The 15969-nt window shown below is 45.6% G+C and overlaps 1 protein-coding gene across 10 annotated transcripts in view; it reads right to left on the bottom strand.

Annotated features, from left to right (window-relative positions):
- Positions 1-481: 481 nt before the first annotated feature.
- LOC105466337 (calneuron 1) overlaps positions 482-15969 on the bottom strand; it is a 670377-nt gene continuing 654889 nt past the window's right edge. For all 10 annotated transcript variants that reach the window (XM_011715318.3, XM_071095314.1, XM_011715320.3 and 7 more), the window contains one exon: positions 482-8929. In XM_011715318.3, the coding sequence (XP_011713620.1) occupies positions 8802-8929 (128 nt within the window). In that variant the 3' untranslated portion in view covers positions 482-8801. The remainder of the gene's footprint in view (positions 8930-15969) is intronic.

Below are 15969 nucleotides of genomic sequence, written 5' to 3'. Positions count from 1 at the left end.
CTTAACTTTTTCATACCCTGCGTTTCCTTATTTAAGGAAATAGGTGTCTTTTTCTATTTCTAAGAAGCTCAAATAACATTAAAACTTGCAAAAGCTAAAGTAAAAGCTATACAATGCCTTAAAGTAATGTTAAGAAGAATTTGGCAAACGGAATCCCAAAAGGATGACACCATTAGCTTGGGTGTCTGCAAAGATTTTAAAATTATAATGTCTGCTCCCTAGCCAGAAGATGCTTCATAATTCTCACCATATGTTCCACAGTCCACTTACTTGCCCTAACGCCAGTCATCTCTCTTTAGCATCCCAGCAGACAGCGAGATCCCGCAGCAGCTTTCTCACCTGTGGCTTCTTGGTGATGCCAGGCTGTCATTGAACAGACTGGTTGCCCTTTGGGGTCCCAGGAATAAGTCTCCTGACCCATTTGCAAATCAAACCACACATAATGAATGGAATCTCTCGTCAAAAGAAAAAAACTTTTATTTTTTCTATTGCATAAATAATGGTAAATTAGACTCTTTTTATACAGATTATATATTTACAGACAAGTTTGGTTAAAGAAAACATCTGGTAAATATGGCAGTTTTCCTTTATACACTAAGATAACATATTAATAATATATACTTCATTTGATTGGTAAGTTGCATGCTAAGTTAATTTATATTAATATGTACATTTTATATAAAGATTCTTTTTTGACTAGTCTGCTGACTTTCTCATCACTTAATAGCAGAAATCGTCAACTAATACTGAATGAGGGAAAATGGGATGCTAATGAGGTAAATGGGAAGATGGTGATTGATGAGCTCCATCTTAGTGGCTTATTCTGGATATGAGAGCTGCCAAGCCCCAATCATCCTGGCCGTGATCAATCCCCAGCTGTGCTTCTATTTACACCCAACATATTGGGGGCAATATACAAAATACAGTCATTTACTACTGTGCTTTGAGAGACAGCTCATGTCCCAAGTCTAATGACTGCTACAATCACAGCAACCCTCCTCCCCACCCAACAGATGACAGTTCACCAACCCAATGCCTGGACAGACTTTCTGAGTCTAATTTTTCTCCAAAGTCATTGTTTTTGGTTAGTCCTTGGAGAAATAGCTTCTTCCTGGAATCAGAACTGGGGAAGAAAATCAGACCCCACTAAGAAGCCACTCGAGGACCCCTGAAAGCTGATTTTGAGCTAAGAAAGAGAAAATATGCTTTAATTTTCCTTGGAGAGAGTTGAGAGGCACTGGCTTGTGCAACTCTCCACCAGGAGCTGAGAGGATCCTTTCTTGGCCAATCTAGGTCTTTCCCAGGGAGAACAACAGGGTTTGTTAGAAAAACAATTACTGGGATGTCAGTCTACTTTAGGAAGAGGGAAAAAGAAGGAGAATCTAGGGTTTTATGTTGCCTGGGGCAGAAGGGTTAGAGACTTGTGGATCCTGCAGTTGCTCTCTTCCTGCCCTCTCTCCCTGCTCATGGGTGGGCCTCATCAAAAGCAGGCACCGCTCAGCACTCAGCATCCCTCATTAGCCGTTTACAGAAATATCGCAGGTGGCCTGTGCCCCGGGACTCTTAATCTAATTCCTCACAATCACCAGAGATCACGACCACCTTCTTTCTGCGGTATTAGGAATAATTACAAGCCACTATCAACATATGCTGGAAGTGCTGTTATAGTGGCCAGAAAAAAAAAAACCAAAAAAAAAACCAAAAAAAAAAAAACAAGGAAAGAAAGAAATAACTGGAAATTGTGCTCTTTATTCAGTAGCTTTCAGTAAGGCTTTCTCAGATGGAGAAATACCCAACTCTTCTTGGAATCTGCCATTGTTTCCTCCAACTTCCTCCTGATTCACGTAGCCTTTGGGGAGGTGACTGACTCCCTTTATTTTCACACTTGCCAAGACAAAGACAGAAAGCTCATCTTTGATGCTCCCTCCAGTCAGCAAGTCCTTAGGGAATAAACAAAACCTCTTGCCTGCAAGATATGACACACTTGACATACACCAATTTGCATTGTTTCATTTACAGACAGCGGACACCAAAAGAGAGACTTTATCACAACTGCCTCTTGGGACTTGTGTTCAAAAAGGAGCTGCCAGTTCCTAGTGCAATTCATGGGGGAAATCCAGATCCTCTCAGTAGGGAGTATTCACTCCATCTTGTTTCAGACAAAACAGATGGGAGGGCTTGTCTGGTTGACTTTTCCTCTGGCTTTAGAGAAACCTGAAGTCAGGGAGGAATGTCACTCAACATAACCTAGATAGTGGGTGGAAGAGTCCTAACTCCTGGGCTTTCTCCAGCTGGTAGTACCAACCACAGTTTGAGTTCTTTCCTCTGCTCTCCTGGCCTCAGTTTAACAGGTCTGAGCGCCCTGGGAGAGGCATTCTGGGCTTGACAGATGTCAGCATCCTCCCAGGACTGGCGAGCTACCAGCCTGCTCTTGAAATCCACAGAGCCTGTCATGTGGATCAGACTGATGGGCAACCCCTTGACACTCAATGCTCTGCATGTTTCCAAAGTAGGCCAACAATCCGGAGAAGAACTTCAGAGGACAGCATCTGCAGCCCTTTAAGAACTTTCTTTGTCTCTCTCAGGTCCAGGGATGGAGCAATATCACAGTTGCACCTTGCATTCCCTGGAATATTTCCTCCTAATTAGCCTGCTCTTCTATCCCACCGGAAAATTCCATCCTCTGTATCCTTTCCACTTGGACAGTAACTTCTAACAGTGTGAGAAGCACTAGTTTGAAAGCCAACCCATCACACCTGAGGAAAAGAGATGGGTGAGTCTATGCCTGGCATGGGGGGTGTGCTCAACTGATGAACTACCCCAAGGTCAGGGTAAGGACAGGTGACTGGGCGAGCTTTTCCACTTTCAGAGGACTGTCTTGTGGGTGGGGCTGGAAAAACCTCATTCTTTGTGATATATTTCCAGTCAATGAAATGAAATTAATTTTGCCTTGGAGACATTTTGAACAATATCATCATGTCTCTCGAGACCCTATAGAGAGTCCCAAATGAATATGAAGGAGAAACCACAGCTGTCAAAGTGACCATATGCATTACCAATGACCATAGGATACTAAGAGAAATGCTTGGCTTGTTGGCATAATTGATCTCATTCCTCCAAACCAATCATACACTTTGGGTATTTGTTCCCTCCAAATTTCATGTTGATCTCCAATGCTGGAGGTGGGGCCTGCTAGCAGGTATTTGGGACATAGGAACAGATTCCTCATGAATGACTCGGTGCCCTCCCCGTAGTAATGAGTGAATTCTCACTTTATTAGTTCATGCAGTTGCTGGTTGTTAAGGAGACTGGCACCTCCTCTCCTCTCTCTTGCTCCTGTTCTTGCCATGTGACGTGCCTGCTATCCCTTCACCTCCCACCATTAGTCAAAGCTTTCTGAGGCTTCACCAGAAGCCAAGTAGATGTTGATACCTTGTTCATACAGCCTGCAGAACCGTGCACCAAATAAACCTCTTTTCTTTATAAATTACCCAGTGTTATAAATTATCCTTTATAGCAATGCAAAATGTACTAACATACACCTATTTATGCCAGGGCCAAAAAGGGCCAAAAAATTGAGGACAGTCCCCTGAGTGACTTAGTCAAAGCAAGTATGAAGTGAGGCTGAATAGTTGTGGCACTCAAATTATCATGGAGACAGAATCAGTAAGAGGCAGCCCTCATTCTCCTCTATGTTGCCATCACTTTAAATAATTTAAATGGAAAAGTCTCAGCTGGTGAATGCTTCTTTTTTTCACTTACTTTTTGAGATGAAGTTTTGCTCTGTTGCCGAGGTTGGGGTGCAGTGGCGCGATCTCGGCTCACTGCAGCCTCTGCCTCCAGGGTTCAAGTGATTCTCCTGCCTCAGCCCTCCAGAGTAGCTGGGATTACAGGTGCCCGACACCATGCTCGGCTAATTTTTGTTTTTTATTTTTTAGTAGAGATGGGGTTTCACCATGTTGGTCAGGCTGGTCTTGAACTCCTGGTCTCAAGTGATCCACCTGCCTAGGCCTCCCAAAGCGCTGGGATTACAGGTGTGAACCACCGCACCTGGCCCTTAATGCTTCTTTTCTATTTCAGACAGATTCTCCCCTTCTAGGGCAGTTGAGCAATCAGGTGTGGAGGGAAGATGGCTATGGTAAGGCCTTTAGGTTGCGGACTCTTAGCTCCATGGGGATCACTGAAGAGGCCAATGAGAATGTTCTGATTTGAGGTCTTTTAAGACAGATGTTCTTCAGGTCGCAGCTCTGCAGACCTCCTGGTTATACAACCAGGATGTGCGATGTGCTGAAGTCTAAAAGTTTAATCTCAGTTCATCTGTATCATCACGGTGATATAGGAAAAGGGGCCCTTCCTAGCAGGGGAATTCCAGACCCTCCCTGTATCTTGGTGACACGGTGAAAAATGTAATGACTAGGGCCTTTGGAGAAATAGTGTGGCAAAATGACCCAACAGGGGTTGAGACCTGCAGTTAGGAGGAGCAGAGCTTAGCGGCTTCTGCAAGGAAGGAGAGCAAGGATACAGTAAACATGGATCCCAGGACATGCGACCACACAAGGCCAGGTCAGCCCAAACCGGGGAGCTGTCCTGGGTGGTTGCACCCTTCATTTTCTGTCCATGCCCTCACAGGGCCTCAGGGAAACCGCTAGATTTAGGTGAAGAGCAATGTGCAAAACTGTCTTTGATTTATGACCTGAGTCTGGACTTAAGCCTTGTAGGAGGCATTTGGAATAAAAGGTAAATGTTTCCCTCTCAGTTCTGAAACATACCGCTTTATGATTCTATGAATGGGAAGTTGGGAGGGGCATTACTGTCAAAAGCAGCTGTTCATTTTTCATAGGCTCTTTTGGATAACTGCAAGATCGTAGACCATTTGTCAAGTGAAATTTGAGACAGGGCAGGTATCGAAAAAGGAGACTCGTAAGACACATCTTGTTCTCTGCAAATAAAACACCCAGACATTTCTGAAACCACTGGGTTTGCCTAAGACCACATGTAAACCTCAGTTCACCAAAGTTCACACGTCTGGCTTGCGAGAGTGTGTCTCAACAGGCAAACCGTTACTTTTAAAGACTGGAGGCTTAAAATCTTGTTTGCCTTCCAAGATGATATTTCTGCCTGTTTACCTAGATTAAGGGGTCCTGGCTCTGGACCCTGGGAGAAGGGGCTGGGAGTAGGGATGGGGAGATACCAGGGCTTACAGGTAGCTCCTGTTCTCTTGAGTAAATAGAAGGACAAGTTCAAATGCAAGACAAAAAGGCAGAGAAACCACCCAGATTCTTTAAGGGTAATTGCCTCTCCCAGCAGGATACAGATGCAGAGAGTCAGGTTGCACTCAGGCTGAATTGGGAGTGTTCTTCAAGAAAATGTTCCCTATTTTTGTGTGCCTTGGCAAATTCAGGGTGGAATGCAAGGGTTGCCATGGTAATATCCCTCTTTTTTTTTGTCAGATCAGTCACGTGGGACCCATGCACATTCTGGAAGCCACTGCTAATAGTTCCGATGCTACATTCTGTTTGGGGGCTTTGTTGGTATCTGCAACGGTGGGGCACAGCTTCTTTGGGGATCAAGGGAGTCAGGGTCCATTTCCCCTTCTCTCCCAAGGAAACTGCCTTCTTGATCATCACTTGTATTTTCTGGGGGGGTGGGTATCTGCTCTTGCAGCAAGAATGAGCCAACCTGCATTTGTCAATCCCTCAGTCTCCCCACAGTTGGGCAGCCAAGGTCACTGGTTCCTAAGTCTATTAGCTGGAGGACAGAGCGAGGGGTGGGCTCTTCCCTCTCAATTCCTGCAGCAGTCACCTCCAGCTGGGGCTACATGGCATCCCTTGGGAATGGGAGACCAGGACCTTCTGGAACCTTCAGCCATTAGCTTCATAGCCACCATGATGGGGACACTGACTGGCATGGGGCCCTGGCATAAAATTTGTGTGAATGGGGCTGGGAGTTGGCTGCCTGACAAAGAAGCCTTCCTTATACCCAAGACAAAACTGTCCAAGAAAAGCAATCAGGGTGCAAGTCACCGGGACAAACTCTGAGCTCTTGAAGTCTAAGGAATGCTGCTAGCTCAGGGCCGTCTCCACCCACTGTGTCCTTCGGTCCCTGGGTGCCACGTGGGGGGTTACCACGGTGGGAAGTTAACTCCTAAGTTGTCAGAAAGAATTCCGCATCTTCCTTCTTGCCGTCTTTCTCTAGCAGTCCACAGAGGAATGCCTTCTCTTAGATTTTCTCCTGGGGAGGGTGGGCTTGCTTCCAGGTCACTGGGAGTGAGAAGAAGGGTCACTGTTAGGGAAGGAATCCTGCAGGCTTTGTAGAAAACAGGATGATGGCGCCTCTCCAGAACTCCTTTTCCTCCCTACTCCTGCACAGTGGCTAATCTCTCCGCTGATGAAATCTAACCCCCACCTCCTGAAGGGTCTCTGTTCTCCAGCGGGAGGCAGAAGAACTTGCAGAAAAGCCACCTTCGAAGAAGTACTCATTTTCTGCCCTGAAGACCAGCCTCAGCTGCGGCATTTCAGGCCCCTCTCATGGGGGAGGGGGCTTTGAAGAATCATCCCTGGGGTTTCTACCCAGTCTACTTAGGGTCCTGCACCCCTATCCCCAGGAGGACGTGGTTTGGTGGTTCAGGGGTCAGGGAAAGATAGGAAAGTATATCCCTTCAAGATCTGCTCTGCCCTCCCATCCAAATCCAGCTGGGAGAGGGCAAACTGCCCAGGGCAGATATTAAGGATGAGGTTGATCGATGTGTTAGTATTCTGCATTTGGACCTGTTCTAGTTCAGAATTCCAATCCTAAGGGGACAGTAGTGAGTCAGCCAACGGGAGCGACAGAAGGGGCAGGCATGCAGTGTGCAGGCAGCAGGGCAGGTAAGGGGGAAAGGCAGGTTGCTGCCTCCTTGGTCTGGCCTTGCTGGGCTGAACTCCAGGAAGTTTTGCAGAGGGACCTGCAATCCCCCAGGCTCTTGGGAGCTTACATCTCCTCCCTCCTCTATACTATGGCTCAAACCCTAGTTTTACTTGTGCTCATCAGGAATATTCACACTCTCCCACAAAGGGAAAGTTTCTACAGCTGCCCCCAGGCTGTTGCCAGGAGCACTTGCAGAGGTGAATGAGAAAACTCTCATCGGAGACCTTGGGTGCTCCAAGTCTGAGAAGGCAGTAGGGAGGAAGCTGAGCGGGAAGACAGGGAGGGAGATCAGGAACACACAATGCACCAAAAACCCTACCCACTGCACTGAGACAAGAAAGCTTCTGGTGGCTCGATACTGGAAGAAAGTGGGGAAGCATGTAGGTTTAGGATGTAATCAAAAGAAGTAGGAGCAAGGTAATTCCATTACAAAATAAAGACCTGAGCTTGGAAAAGTACAAAGGGAACTATTACATCTAGAGATTACTGGCTAATCTGACTACACAAGCTTGAATTCGTAGTAGTGGCTGACATCTAGGAAAAGTCAGGAAATTACAGACTTGGAATGGAGTTGAAAACAGATCCTTGGTTCAGGTTCAGTTACCTTCCCCAACGAAAGTATTCTGCAGGCAGGAGTAAATTACCTGTTCTGTTGGCTAAACTCATAAACATCTTTTCCCCCCACCTCCTGAAAATAAGTCAGTTGCAGAATCTGAAGGCCAGAAGATCTTATGTAAAATACAGTTGTTTGATCTCTCCATCTTTCCATTTTGGATTGCATTTCTCTTTTTAGCTGGGGAAGACTAACTAACAAAGCGAACTCCAAGGTAAGGGAAAGGTAAGATGCACAAGGACCTTAACTTACAAAGGTCATCTGGCATAGAGACATGGTGGGTCTCCATGACTCCAGATGGCTGGGTGTGGGTGTCAAAACCTCACCACCAGTCTCAGTCCCCTCCCCCTCAACCTGCCTCACCCCTGCCCCAAAGAAGCAGGGATGAGTGTGGGAGGGAGGACAAGCTTATATTAGGTGTAAGCGATTAGGGAAGAATGACATCACACACGAAGAAGCCAAATATATATATCTGTCTATGTTATGGAGATGCCCACGATTACGCTTCTTTTTTTTTCTCTAATGGCAGCACAGGCGGCAAAGCTGGGAGAAAGGCTCTCTGCAGGTTCCAAAATGCTGGTGCGGGATGGGCTCTAGGAACAGAAAGCCAAGTGCCAACGGAAACTGAGAGCACCCCAGCTCTACCAATGGCAGTCCTCTAGAAAAGGCAGTAAGAACGGAAGCGGTGAGGGGTGCAGCTAAAGACCGCCAGGGGCTGCACCTCACTTAATGGCTTTCCCCTCATGCCTTGGGGGGGGTCTCCACTGGATGGAGGAAGGAAGCCAAGGTGGGATGGAAAGCCCTCTCTTCTGTGGCAACCCAGAAGTCAGCCTCTTGGAACTGAGGGTTGACCTCAGCAGAGAGTCTCCTGTTGACCCTTGGGTTGAAAGAATGGGGAGTGGAGGTGACTGTGTGTTCATGCCTCTCTCTTGCTCTCTCACCATTATACCTGGATGGCCGCTGGAATTCCGAGATGAAGATGAAGTTTTTCTCTAGAGTTATGACTGATGGTTGAAGCAGTAATTCGGAAATCCTGGCTATTTATTGCATTAGAAAACAAAACCATTAAAGCACTGAAGACAGCCCTTTAGTGTCCCTGCCAAGGAGATGAAGCTGAAGTGCAACCCCAGTTGCACTCAACCTTGGGTTCTTTACTGAACGGTTCCATCGTCCGCATCCATCCATAGTCCAAAGGTCCATGTCTGCTGTGTGGAGGAAGAGTCTGCCCGCAGGCATGCACATGCGCGGTGAGCTGCAACACAGTGTGGCTGGCGGGAGGCTGCTACTCCATGCCACTCCGGAGTATCTGGTTGGCTGCAATCAGCATGACGCTGATGATGAAGGCCATAGCAAAGGCGCATATGAGGCTCTTCCGGACGCAGGTCTGTCTGTTCTGCTTCTGGGAATGCACTGGTGGTGGGAGGAGCAGGTGTGGGAGGAAGGAAGAGGGGTTGGGAGAAGACAGAAGAGAGAAATAACACAGTGAGATAGGTTGCAACTCTTCCTCAACAGGCCAGCAGTGAGTCCTATAGGATGAGACTGGTCAAATCAAGTTGACAGGCACTTATGGGACTGTTACCATGGAGACTGCATAATATAAAACACCTTCTGGTGAAAGGTATGAAATGAGAAAACTTCTATAACAAGAACCACGATGGATGTGATGTTCAGCTTTCTGATAGAATAGAGCTAGAATGACTTTCAGAGCCAGGAAATATGGGACATTTCAGAGTCAGTTTCATAAAAGGCATCATCCGGTGATTGCTGTATCCATGTCTGCAGCCGATAGGAACAGAGCAGAAGTTCAGATGCTTCCCTACATCTCTGTGATCAGCTGGGTGCTACTTACCTTTCCTGGACGTTTATTTGGGTTCTGCTAGTCAAATCACTGTAAGTGACTTCTTGCATTATTTCAGACACACACATAGTGGTTCTACGGTGGGGTTGTTGGACAAGCAGCGTCCCCATTGCTGAGAGCTTGACAGCTTTTTTTTTTTTTTTTTGAGACAGTGTATTGCTCTGTCTCCCAGGCTGGAGTGCGGTGGTACTATCGTAGCTCACTGCAGCCTTAACCTCCTGGGCTCAAGGTGTCCTCCCACTTCAGCCTCCTGAGTAGCTGGAACTACAAGTGTGCACCACTGTGCCTGACTAATTTTTAAAATTTTCATTTTTGTAGAGATGGGGTCTTGCTATGTTGCCCAGTACAATCTCAAACTCCCCTGGGCTCAAGCCACCCTCCTGCCTCTGCCTCCCAAAGTGTTGGGATTACAGGCATGAGCCACCATGCTTGGCCACTGAGAGGTTTTTGAAAATGCAGATTCTTGACTGGGTTTGGTGGCTCTCACGCCTGTAATCCCAGCACTTTGGGAGGCTGGGGTGGGCAGATCACCTGAGGTCAGGAGTTTGAGACCAGCCTGGTCGACATGGTGAAACCCTATGTCTACTAAAAATACAAAAATTAGCCAGGTATGGTGGCACACGCCTGTAATCCCAGCTACCTGGAAGGCTGAGGCAGGAGAATCACTTGAACCTGGGAGACAGAGGTTACAGTGAGCTGAGATCATGCTACTGCACTCCAGCCTGGGCGTCAGAGCAAGACTCTGTCTCAAAAAAACAGGCAGATTCTTGTCCAGCCCCCACCCCAGATCTGCTGAATCAGAGGCTCTGGGAGCGGGGGCCCCATCTGTGTTTAACAAGCCCTCCATTAGAGCTGGGATGCTGCTGACGTTGGGGAAGTGGGGATTGCGCAAGGCTGTGGTGAGCTATGGTCACACCACTGTATTCCAGACTGGGCCACAGAGGGGTGAGACCCTGCAGGAGAGAGAGAGAGAGAGAGAGAGAGAGAGAGAGAGAGAGAGAGAAAGGAAGGAAGGAAGGAGAAAGAAAAAAGAAAGAGAAAGAGAAAGAAAAACAAAGAAAAAAGAAAGAGAAAGAAAGAAACAAAGAAAGAAAGAGAAAGAGAAAGAGAGAAAGAAACAAAGAAAGGAGAAAGAAAAAAGAAAAAAAGAAGAAAGAAAGAGAAAGAAAGAGAGAAAAAAAGAAAGGAACACTCACTCCAGAGTTTTTCATTCAGTAGGCCCGGAGTAGGATGGAGTTGCTGGGGACAGGAGGGGTGTGTGTGTGTGTGTGTGTACGTGTGTGTACGTGTGTGTGTTGTTGGGGACATTAAATCAGGGGTGTTGAAGAAGATGGCTCTTTACATTCAGCTGTTAAAGAAGACTGCATAGCAAAAGAAAAAGGTCAAGGTTGTATCCACATGCCTTTAAAGAATGTAAAAATCACTCAAGCTCAAAAGGAGAAAGAGAGAGAGAGAGAGAGAAAGAAAGAAAGAAAGAAAAAGAAAGAAAGGAAGGAAGGAAGGAAGGGAGGGAGAGAGGGAAGAGAAAGAACAAAAGAAAGAAAGAAGAAAGAAATAAAGAAAGAGAAAGAAAGAGAAAGAGAGAAAGAAAAAGTAAGAAAAGAGAGAAAGAAAGAACAAAGAAAGAGAAAGTGAGAAAGAAAAAGAAAAGAGAGAAAGAAAGAACAAAGAAAGAAGAAATAAGGAAAGAAAGGAGAAAGAGAAAGAGAGAAATAAAGAAGAAAGAAGGAATGAAAGGAGAAAGAAAGAGAAGGAAAGAAAGAAGAAAGAAGAGAAAGAAGGAAAGAAAGGAGAAAGAGAAAGAAAGAGAAGGAAGGAAGAAAGAAAGAAGAAAAGAAAGAGAAAGAAAGAAATGAAAGAAAGGGAGGGAGGAGAAAGAACAAAAGAAAGAAGAAAGAAATAAAAATGAAAGAAAGAAAAAGAAAGAGAGAGAAAGAAAAAGAAAGAAAAGAAAGAAAGAAGAAGGAAAGTAGAGAGACAGAAAGAAGTAAAGAAGAAAGGAGAAAGAAAGAGAAAGAGAAAGAAAGAAGAAAGAAGGAAAGAAAGGAGAAAGAGAAAGAAGGAAAGAAAGGAGAAAGAAAGAGAAACAAAGAAAGAAGAAAGAAAGAAGAGAAAGAAGAAAGGAGAAAAAGAAGGAAGGAGGGAAGAAAGAAAGAAGACAAGAAAGAAAGAAAGAAAGAGAGAAAGAGAGAAAAAGAAAGAAAGAAAGGGAAGGAAGGAAGGAAGGAAGGAAGGAAGAGTGGGCTTTGATGAAGTGCATCGGGGATCCTAGGCATTGCATTACCTCAGGGAAACTAAGTGGATGTCAGAATGTCTTTCCCGTCTCCTTCTTTTCCTCTACACTTTCTCCCTTGCCCTCTGTCCTGCAGTGGTGCACGGTTCCCCAATTAGCTGAGAGGACACATCTGTGCCCTGGAGGTCGGCAGGAAGCCACCTACTCCAGAGCAATTGGCTGAAACAGCAGCACCAGTGCCAGCTGAGAGTTTGATACAAATGAGATTCTCAGCCCTATTGCAGAATTACTGAATCAGACGAGGTTGGGAATTTGTGTTTTAATAAGCTCTCCAGGCAATTAAGCAATTGCTAGACACCCACTCTGGAGTTTTTTGATTCAGTAGGCCCGGAGTAGGATGGAGTTGCTGGAGACAGGAGGGGTGTGTGTGTGTGTGTGTGTGTGTGTGTGTGTGTGTGTGTGTGTGTTGTTGCTGACGTTAAATCAGGGGTGTTGAAGAAGATGGCTCTTTACATTCAGCTGTTAAAGAAGACTGCGTAGCAAAAGAAAAAGGTCAAGGTGGTATCCACATGCCTGTAAAGAATGTAAAAATCACTCAAGCTCAAATAGCTCTCTCCCTTGATGTTAGTGGCTCATCCAAATTCCTGGTAATATTAATAACAGGGAAGAAGTAGGAAGCTGGCCATATTTCCAAAGACAAACAGAACTTTCTTCAAGAGAAAGGGTTCCAAGGGCTTGTCAAAGGATCTCTAAAAATGGCATTGATCTTTTTTATGGCTGCGTAGTATTCCGTGATGTTTATGTACCACATTTTCTTTATCCAATCTACCATTCATGGCCATTTAGGTTGATTTAGTGTCTTTGCTATTGTGAATAGTGGTGCAATGAACATACACATGCATGTGTCTTTATGGTAGAACAATTTATATTCCTCTGGATATATACCCAATAATCGGATTGCTGGATCGAATGGCAGTTCTGTTTCTAGCTCTTTGAGGAATCCTCACACTGCTTTCTACATCCTTTACAGGAACATTGATGGGGCTGGAGGCCACGATCCTTGGCAAACCAACACAGGAAGAGAAAATCAAATACCGTATGTTCTCACTTACAAGTGGGAGCTGAATGATGAGAATACATGGAGGCAAAGAGGGGAACCACAGACACTGGGGCCTACTTGAGGATGGAGGGTGGGAGGAGGGAGAGCAGCAGAAAAAAATCACTATTGGGTTCTAGGCTTAGTGCCTGGGTGGTGAAATAATCTGTACAACAAACACCGGTGACACGAGTTTACCTATAGAACAAACTGCACATGTACCCCTGAACCTAAAATAAAAGTTAAAAAAATGGCATTGAGCAGGAAGGTGTCTCCAGAAAGCCAGGCTTCAAGAAAATGCACTTCAAACGCTGGGTGTGGTGGACAGAACTGCGACCTGGCACTAATTCATGCGTTTCTTGATAATTATTGAAGATTACAATGCATTTGCATTGTACCATATTTTTGTGTATTTATTTACTCTTGCTTCTTGCTGTCTATCATTTAGAAGTCTGTAATAGAAGACTATAGGTGAGCCTGGGACAAACTGTAAGTCTAAGGTCTGACTTACTGTGACCCAGCCGCAGCCCCCAGCCCCCTCACCAATGTGATGCTTGTGAATTCTTTCGCCATCGTCTCTTAGGTCTCATCTTGTTATCTTTATTCCTTCTGAATCCACTGATTTCTGCTTCCCTGGGGTGATTTAAAGTATCTGCGGCTCAGCTTTCTTCTTGCCGAGTCAAGCTTCCACCTTTTGCTACTAAGAACAATGCTGTCTAGGTGTGGGTCTCAGAATCTTACAAGTTCTCACCTGGAGGAAGACAATATCCCTGGGGTAGAGATGGGCTTCATCCCATCAGTAGGCAAACGTACAAAGATGCCAAGTCCCAGGAAGGAAAAAGGAGGTGGCATTTAAGAAGGAAAGGGCCAAAGCAGAAAATAAGACGAGAATGTGGAAGTAGCATATCCCTAACGCTTTCTGGCTAATTTATTCTGAGCAGCTTCTTCGCCTGGAAATGTTTCTGAAGGCAGCCCTTTTCCATTCCATCTTGAGGGCCCGTGAAAGCTTTAGGAAGAGAAACATTGCATGACTGGCCTGAGGGAGGAAATTTTTGCTGAAGCCCTTCTTTGTGAAGGTCAACCAGGAAACAAGGTTACCAGCAACAGGATTATCCCCCAGGAGAGGGGAGCTGCAACTTCCATCTAAAAATCCATCCAAGCAGTAGGAGGGGAGAGATAAGGACGGAGCAACTGCCTGGAGAATTTAGACCAATGTCCTATAAGCAGAGAGGAGCAGAGCCAGGTGCAGTGGCTCATGCCTGTAATCCCAGCACTTGGGGAGGCTGAGGTGGGCGGATCACCTGAGACCACGAGTTCGAGACCAGCTTGGCCAACATAGTGAAACCCTGTCTTGACTAAAAATACAGAAAAATAGCTGGGCATGGTGGTGGGCACCTGTAATCCCAGCTACTAGGGAGGCTGAGGCAGGAGAATTGCTTGAACCCAAGAGGCGGAGGATGCAGTGAGCCCAAATTGCACCATTGCACTGCAGCCTGGGCAACAAGAGTGAAACTCCATCTCAAAAAAAAAAGCAGAGAGGAGCTTCTAGATCATTAGTGGATCGTGGCAGCTCTGAAATAGACCGTAGTCTGAGTCAGTACCCTGTGCTTTGATGAAAATCATCTTATACTGCATTCTGACATCATCATAAATTGTGTGGCTAAGCAAAGAGGAATGACTTTGGAGCCAGACCAATATCTAGATCATGATTCTCTGTGTGACCTTGAGCAAGTAAATTTCCCTAGGCCCCAATCTTCTCATCCATAAAATGGGATAATAAGATCTATCTTATTGGGCCGGGTGTGGTGGCTCACACCTGTAATCCCAGCACTTTGGGAGGCTGAAGCGGGTGGATCACGTGAGGTCAGGAGTTTGAGACCAGCCTGGCCAACATGGTGAAACCCCATCTCTACTAAAAATACAAAAAAAAAAAGAAAAAAAAAGAATTAACCGAGCATAGTGTGGTGTGCCCGTAATCCCAGCTACTTGGGAGGCTGAGGCAGGAGAATCACTTGAACCCAGGAAGCAGAGGTTGATCGCGCCACTGCATTCCAGCCTGGGCGACAGAACAAGCCTCTGTCTAAAACAAACAAACAAACCCAAAAACAAACAAACAAAAGATCTATCTTCTTGTGGAGATTATGCATATAGGAAGAAACTGGAAAATTGCGCCTGATGAATGTGAGCTCCCTTGTATATGCCTTTTAAATGTTCCTATTTCCTAACTGAACACCAGCCTCAATGGGCTGGGTACCGTGTTAAGAGCTTTGTTGGTTCTATGTACAGAGGTCACAGAGCAGCATATCTCATGTGCAATGGGTGTGTTGTCTTCATTTACTGCGTGAGGAGCCTGAATTCCAATAAGTGAAGTTCAAGGTCATTTGGGAAAGGGTAGATGTGGGATTTGAGACAAGAGCTTACTGTAATACCCAGGTTCAAAACTTGTGTACAAATTCTTCTTGGTTTCCTGCATAGCAATAAACAGGTCCAAAGAAAATGCACTTCAAATGCCGGGTGTGATGGACAGAACACGGCACTAATTTATGTATTTCTTGGTAATTATTGAAGCTTATCATACATTTGCATTGTACTATATTTTTGCGTATTTATTTACACTAGCTGTCTATTATTTAGAAGTCTGTAATAGAAGACTATAGGTCAGTCTGGGAAAAACTGTGAGTCCAAGATCTGACTTCTTCCCCTAATTGCCGCTTAGGAGCCCTGGACAAGTGAAGGAACTTCTGCCAGCGTCAGTTTCTCTCTCTGTAAAAGGAGTTAATAATTGCTCTGCTCATCTCAAGAATTATTTCAAAGATCAATGAGCTAATCAAAGTGAAAGCTACATCCAACTGTAAATTGCCAGAGAAATACAAGATTTCATTCTTGCATCCCCCGAGGACAGGAGGAAACCCCTGCTGGGTTTTCAGCCTATTCCCTGCAACCTACAGCACAAGGCTGAGACTACCTCAGATGCTCCCAATCTTTGCTTTCATCTCTTCCTTCATTAAGTCATTCAGAACTGCAGCTAGACTCACCTTTCCCTGCAGGCTTCCTGCAAAGGCCCCCGTTGATGGGAGAAGCCTGTTCCATCCTCTAAGCTCAGCACAGAAGACCACAGCTCACTCTTCCCCACTTCCCGGCTCTATTCCTAGACCACCCTCCTCCCCTTCCCTCCCCATGGCCACCTCTGTTCAGCCAAGCAGGTCTCTCATTTTCTTCAGTGCAGATCAGTGGTGCCTTCTGATCTTGCCTCTTTTCCTTTT

This window comes from Macaca nemestrina, chromosome 4 (genome assembly GCF_043159975.1).
Source record: "Macaca nemestrina isolate mMacNem1 chromosome 4, mMacNem.hap1, whole genome shotgun sequence".
Taxonomy (NCBI): domain Eukaryota; kingdom Metazoa; phylum Chordata; class Mammalia; order Primates; family Cercopithecidae; genus Macaca; species Macaca nemestrina.
This window is presented reverse-complemented; position numbering and strand designations above follow the sequence as displayed.